The 6,809-nt window shown below is 37.8% G+C and overlaps 1 protein-coding gene across 1 annotated transcript in view; it reads left to right on the top strand.

Moving 5' to 3' along the window:
- Positions 1 to 6,809, top strand: part of LOC107685659 (fer-1-like protein 4) — a 33,869-nt gene that overhangs the window by 3,689 nt on the left and 23,371 nt on the right. Inside the window, exons 3-17 of the mRNA XM_016482325.1 lie at positions 225 to 313; positions 455 to 554; positions 737 to 831; positions 1,815 to 1,856; positions 1,945 to 2,118; positions 2,323 to 2,383; positions 2,475 to 2,606; positions 2,695 to 2,757; positions 3,102 to 3,186; positions 3,407 to 3,569; positions 3,744 to 3,918; positions 4,525 to 4,711; positions 5,195 to 5,470; positions 5,691 to 5,794; positions 6,257 to 6,365. Coding sequence (XP_016337811.1) covers positions 225 to 313; positions 455 to 554; positions 737 to 831; positions 1,815 to 1,856; positions 1,945 to 2,118; positions 2,323 to 2,383; positions 2,475 to 2,606; positions 2,695 to 2,757; positions 3,102 to 3,186; positions 3,407 to 3,569; positions 3,744 to 3,918; positions 4,525 to 4,711; positions 5,195 to 5,470; positions 5,691 to 5,794; positions 6,257 to 6,365 — 1,855 coding nt within the window. The remainder of the gene's footprint in view (positions 1 to 224; positions 314 to 454; positions 555 to 736; positions 832 to 1,814; positions 1,857 to 1,944; positions 2,119 to 2,322; positions 2,384 to 2,474; positions 2,607 to 2,694; positions 2,758 to 3,101; positions 3,187 to 3,406; positions 3,570 to 3,743; positions 3,919 to 4,524; positions 4,712 to 5,194; positions 5,471 to 5,690; positions 5,795 to 6,256; positions 6,366 to 6,809) is intronic.

The following is a 6,809-nucleotide window of genomic DNA, read 5'->3' as shown; positions in this document are numbered from 1 at the left end:
AAAAAAATTATGTTTTGGGTCATATTTATGCAGAAATATAGAAAATTCTAAAGGGTTCACAAACTTTCAAGCATAAGAACAAGCTGCAACTGATAGATCAAGACTACAGATCCATAATCACGTGGGGTTGAGAAAAAGAAATAAACCTTTAGCCTGTGTGAAATAAATGAACATGTTTGTGCAGTTTTTTTTTTATCTGTTATTGTGTATTTATGGGACACTAGCACTTTAGATGGCCTCACTATGGGAATGTTGAAAGGGATGAAATTCTGTCAATCAGCGTCTACAACTGCAGTAAGATGTTCAGCAACAGGTCAGAACATGAATCAGCCCTCATACTAAAAGTATTCATTATATGTTATAAGACAAGAGGGAAATTAACTAATTGATTCTTAACATAATGTTCAAAAGCAATTCAGTACATTGACTAAGAGCGCTGTATGTGTGTGCACAGATTGCTGGGAAGGCTGGTGATCAGCCTGCAGCATGTGGTGTCTGTGGGTCAGCTGCTGCTCCGTGAGCCCCTCACAGACAGTCAGCACAGTCTCACTGATGTGAGTGAATGAAGAGATGCTCTCAGCTCCAACACACTTGTTTTACATCCATTAAACAAATACTGTTCATGCTATTCTAACATTGGTGTGGTGAAGGACTTTTGAATCGTTAGTTGTTGTTCTGGTGTTAGGTGTGATTGAGGCTCTTTTGTGTTGGTATGTGATGATGGAGTTTATTGTAGATCTACATAGAGCTGGAGGTGAAGTACAACCCTCTTCAGGGGGCTGCAGGCGGATGGGACAGTGACGACTTCATCAGAGGACAGGACACTGATGGGTGAGTCACTTCTTTATGTTCATCCCGTCCATCCATCATTCCTTCCTTCTGTCTGTCCTTCTTTCCATCCATTTTCCCTTCTTTAATTATTTCCACATCTTCCATCCATTCCAAATTTTACATTCTTTCTTTTCCCATCCATCTATCCATTCTTCCTTCCTTCCATTTTTCTTTCTTCTTTTCTTCTATTCATCTTCCATCCATTCTTATTTCATACCTCCCTTCCTCCCTTCCTCTATTTTCCTCTATCTTCTTTCAACTTCATTCTTCTTTTTTTTCCATCCATTCTTCTTTCCGTCTTCCTTCCATTTGTCCTTCCTGCCTTTATTTCCTTCCTTCTGTCCCTTCTTCCATCCATTTCCCCTTCCTTTATTACTTCCACTGCTTTCTTACATCCATTCTAACTTTTTCTTTCCTTATTTACTCCATCCATCCATCCATTCATCCATCTTTTCTTTCTACCGTCTTCTTTCCTTCCATATATTCTTCCTTTCTATCTTCCTTCCATCCAGCCATTCTTCCTTTCTTCTATTTCTTTTCATCCATTTTTCTTTTCCTCCACTTTCCCTCATTCTGTCCCTCCTTCCTTCCTTCCATCCATCCATTGTTTCCTTCTTTACTTTTTTCTTTCCTTCTTTCTGCTATTTCTTTCTCTCCATTCATCTTTCTTTCCTTACTTACATATATTCTTCATTTCTTTCTTCCTTCCTTCCATCCATCTATTCTTCCTTCCATTCCTTTCATCCTTTCTTCCCTCCTCCTGTCCCACCATTCTCCCATATATCCTTTCTTCCTTTTTTCCTTCCTTTATTTCTTCCTTCCATCCATCCATCCATTATTCCTTCCTGCTTTCTTTCCATACTTTATTTTTCCTATTTGGGTGGATGTATATTTGGATCCATGGTTTCATTCATTTCATAACTAAATCAAATTTGTTTGTTTTGTAATCTCAAAAAATCTGAATTTTCTGTATTCTATGTCAGCTCAGAGCTTGTCATCAGGAACACAAGCTTTATGGAAGCAACGTAAGGACATCTTCAGTACATGCAACTCATATACATTTTCATATCCTTTATTCATGGAATTCACTCCTATGTATTCAATAATTTGTAGTTCTTCAGACGGCCTGCGTCCTCAGCAGCTGGATCGTGAGACGAGAATGATCGGTCGCAGTCTTTTGAAAACTGATGAAGAGAAAGGAGACGAAGATGAAGATAATGACCATGATGATGATTATGACTTTGCAGATATTGAATGTGCCAATGTGACATTCACTCCCATTTTAAGGTGCGTTTCAGTTACCTTTCAGTATAGTACATTGCACTATACCAAAAAGAAACCTATTGTATTGCAGTGCAATGTAATGCAATACATCGCACATTGTATAACTAAAAATGGCCCGTCATGTAATTCCCATATTTGAAATTTAATCTGTAACGAGTTTGATTATAGTTATACTGCTGTAACTCACGGCTTTGTTTATGTGTGTAGCCGTTGCAGGGCTATAGCAAAGCATGAGCTTGCTGTCACACCTAAAGTGAAGTCTTTCCAGGTAAAACAATTAAATGAGGCCTACTTATTTCATTGACTCTGTTTGATGAGTAGGGTTAAGTCTTTTGTTCCCACTTTTTTTTTCCCCTCAGGTGAATGTAAATGTGATTGAAGCTCAGAAACTGGTCGGGGTGAACATCAACCCAGCAGTGTATGTGACTATTGGAGATGAGAAAAAGCACACAGCTACTCAGAAGTCTACCAACTGTCCATTTTACAATGAGGTAACTGCTTGCAAGGAACTTGGCTTTAAGCAGCTAAAGCTTTAAGCATTTTTCTGAGTCGTTTTGTTTCTCTGTTTTTGTCTTTAAGAACTTCATGTTTGAATTTCAAGAGACACAAGATGTGCTCTTTGATAAAGTGATTGAGATTTCTGTAAGTATTGCCAGAGACACTATCTGGGGGGGGGGCAATAAAAGAGACATAAACAAAAAGTATGTAAGAAGGATTTAAAGGGACATACGTATGTTTATTACATATAAAATGGCTTTAATGCACTGTTAAAAGTTTTCCCTAATAACTGATTATGCACATTTGAAAAGTGAAAAATATACAGTATGGAAATGAGCTAATTCTGCTTAATCTGACCTTAATTTTTGACTTGAATAAAGTTAGGTCATTTATATATTATTATATTTTAAGTTATCTGACGCAATATTTTAAATGTATGTTGTATATGTATCATGGCAATTTTGTTTCATTTTTTATTTTTATTTTAGGTGGTTCATAAGAAAATCCTTGCCTTTTTGATGACCCACATGGGAACCTTTAAGATCGACATCAGCACAGTGTATCAGCAGCCAGGTAAACTGAGATAAACCCAGCTTAAGAAACAAAAAGTGCTCATTGCAAGCTTTGATACACACAGCATAAGTAAAGAATACAGAAGTTGAAAGTTAATTTCATTGGTAAAATGATAATAACATTCCCTAGACATTTTAATGGTGGTAAAAAATAATGATTATAGGTCTACTTAGAAACATTGATCATTACAACAACTTAACACAGCCAATATATCTCACAGATCACCGTTTCTACCAGAAATGGGCCCCGCTTACTGACCCAAAAGACACCCGCTCGGGAATTAAAGGCTATGTGAAGTGCACAGTGAGTGTGGTTATGAAAGGAGACCCCATGGGCATGGTCAGCCTGGCACCAGCTGGCAGCCAGAATGATGACATTGAAAAGTAAGAGCTTGCCTTATGTTAGCATGGCTGTTCTCCTCTTAAGGACACATTCACCCTCAAAAAACTGTTATATTAGATGTTTGGTCCTTTGGTCATTTGCATTCATGTGTTCAGTAGACACTTTTCGGCATCTGAAACCTAATATATTTTGGTATATTTTTATGTGGCATGTAGGAACCTTCTCCTTCCAAAGAGGATGCCATCAGAACGTCCTTGGGCAAAGTTTGTCCTGAAGATCTTCAGAGCTGAAGGTCTACCCAGCATGAACTCAGGTTTCATGGGGAAGATAATGAGAGACAAGAAGGTTTTCCTTGATCCTTATGTTCAGGTCACGTTCGCTGGCCAGAAGGTGATTTTCTTTCAGTCTAACTTTGAATAAGATATTTTGTTTTTTTTGTTTGAATTGAGTATTTCTAACACGAACGTTTAAGCAGGAAGAACTGAAAGTCCTTCTCACAATGTATTAGTTTGCATTTATTTCTTTGATACATGGCTTGATGGTACTATTTAAACAGTCAAATTATCTGCATTAAAAAAATTATTTTCCTTATAATGTTTCTATAATTCCTATGTTAAATGACACTTTTGTCAAGGGACACACAAACATGCACGCCCTGATGGTGCTTTTGTTTGTTAAATGGGCTGAGGTGCCGTCAGTATTTGAACTGCTTGCCACACAGTGTATTGGCAAACATTTCAGCTCAAAATATATTATGATGTCAGAGCTCGTCTTATCAATGAAAGTTCAAGTGGAGTCAGGAGCCAAACCTCAAACTCTCTGTTCCCGTCAAAGTGACACATTACATATACAGTGCATCATTAAATTCAGTCAAATACTAAATTAAGTATATGGTATAATACTGTAAAATGAAAAATAAAAATAAAATGTAAAAATATATTATTTTTTTCAAATATAAAAAATGCAAGAAAATTGATAAATGTACATATTGGACAGGGGGAAACATCAGTTGACAGCAGCACCAATGCTCCTGAGTGGAATGAACAGATATCCTTCATTGAGCAGTTTCCTCCTCTTGCTCGACGAATCAAAATCCAGATCCTTGATGATGCCAACATTGGAGATGTGGCTGTGGCAACACACTTCCTGGACCTTCTTCAAATCTCCAATCCCAACCGAAATGGTTAGTTTGAATATTGACTACTGCAAATGTAAGGTCACCCAAAAATTTTAATTCTGCCTTCTGCCTCTGAGGGTGGTCTTACTCACCCTCGTGTTGTTTCAAACCTGTATGACTTTTTTTCTTATGTGGAACACAAAAGAAGATATTTTGAAGAATGCTGGTAACCAAACAGTTGCAGTTCCCATTGACTTCCATTATATTTTTTGATCATACAATGAACATTTTTGGTTGGTATTCTTCAAAATATCTTCTTTTGTGTTCCACAGAAGAAAGACAGTCATACAGGTTTGGAACGACACGAGGGTGAATAAATAATTAGAGAATTTAAACATTTTTTGGTGGACTATCATTTCAAGTACAAATGCATTTCTGAATCCCCCAGTCATGTCTCTGCATCCTCATTTAGGTTTCAATTCCTTTTTGAATGCTTCTACCTTATTATTCTTTCTGCAACCTACTTCGCCTCTTTGCTCCATCCATCAGGTTTCAATCCCACCTTTGGCCCTACTTGGGTTAATCTCTATGGCTCTCCTCAAAACTCCACGCTGAGAGACATCCACAGGGATCTTAATGAAGGTCTGAGTGAAGGGATCTTTTATAGGGGCAGAATACTGCTCTCGCTGAGTGTGGAGGTTTATTCCTCCCCTACAGTTGTGGTGACAGAGAGTAAGACCATTGCGAATGTGAAAATCAAAATGAGCAGGCTTACTCTTAAACGCAAGAGCCGAAAGTCCAAGGAGAAGAGAGCAGGCAAAGAAGGTAGTATCAAAGTATAAACTAAATAAAATGTAGACATAATTTATGTCAGGAGTGACTTGTTTGTCAATAGTGGCGCAGAAATAGCTAATTTTCATGTCAGTATGTAATGTAAGATTTTATCACATACTGTGTGTCCTTGGAGTTATAGATTCTTACACACAGAGACATGTTTAAAAATGTTCTAGCACTCTAATCACTAATAGAAAATGATTTTATTCAGCAATGCAGAGTCCCAGTGGGCCTGCCGCGGAGTCTGAAGATGTTGGTTCTGAGGTACCAGCTGCCATTACAGTGGAAGTGGAAGATGTTCACCCTCTTCCTGAGGTCAGTGACCTAGTTTGCCTGGTAGGAGGAGAGGAAACTGTTAACCATGTACTATTTCAGATTATTCAAGAGCTAGTTCCAGTCTTCAAATTTGATTGGCTGAGCAGCATTACATGACAGCACCCAGGCTGTGTGGGAATTTTTTAGTGACTACAAACAAATAACAAACAAACAAAGGGGCTGTCTTTAAGTCATTGAATCATTCCCTCGATTTGTTTAAAATATTGAATCATTCACTACTGTGTGTTGCTTGGAGACTGTTTGCAACTATTTTTTATTAGCGGAGAAAAATAGACAAAATAATTGCCAATATTGTGTCTAAAATGTTCATTTCTTGTTTACTGAACTGTTGTATAAAAATAATATCACATTCACGATTGTGCTAATGTTAGAAACAATCATTATTACATATACTGTATATAGTATTTCATTTAATCAGTGGTGTATCCATTATTTCCTCAGAATTTCACTGGAGAGAAGGATGAATTTTTGTTGTTTGCATCCTTCTTTGAAGTGACAATGATAGATCCTTGTATTGGCTCCAAACCTGTCACCTTTGAGCTGTCTATAGGTAAGACTGGACTGTTTAATCTCATAATGTCATATCCTGTGGCACTTAAAGCAGCACTATGTAACTTTTAAGCTGCGGAGTAACACATACCTGCGTGAATCGCCATAGACATAAACTTAGAGAAGTAGCTCCGGTTGGAATGTTCTTCCGCGGGATGTGTGCAGTTCTGTTTATTAACCGCTAGAGCGCCAAAAGTTACATAGTGCTGCTTTAAAGCTGCAGTCCGTAAATTTTGCCTCTTTGTCGCCATCTCTGTTTGAAAACCTGCAATTGCAGCTTTTTGCGGAATTATCTTCCTTGCGTGGTTTGTGCTCGCCTCCAGCGCGGATGAATCTAATGTTCTGAAGAGTATGTGTGGCAGTCAGTCACCGCACCGGTGTGGATATTTACTGTACTTCGCAATCACAGATTCTAGCCTACGTCTTGGAATATATGACCCAAATA

The sequence above is a fragment of the Sinocyclocheilus anshuiensis genome, unplaced genomic scaffold (assembly GCF_001515605.1).
Source record: "Sinocyclocheilus anshuiensis isolate Anshui unplaced genomic scaffold, SAMN03320099.WGS_v1.1 scaffold257, whole genome shotgun sequence".
NCBI lineage: Eukaryota > Metazoa > Chordata > Actinopteri > Cypriniformes > Cyprinidae > Sinocyclocheilus > Sinocyclocheilus anshuiensis.
This window is presented reverse-complemented; position numbering and strand designations above follow the sequence as displayed.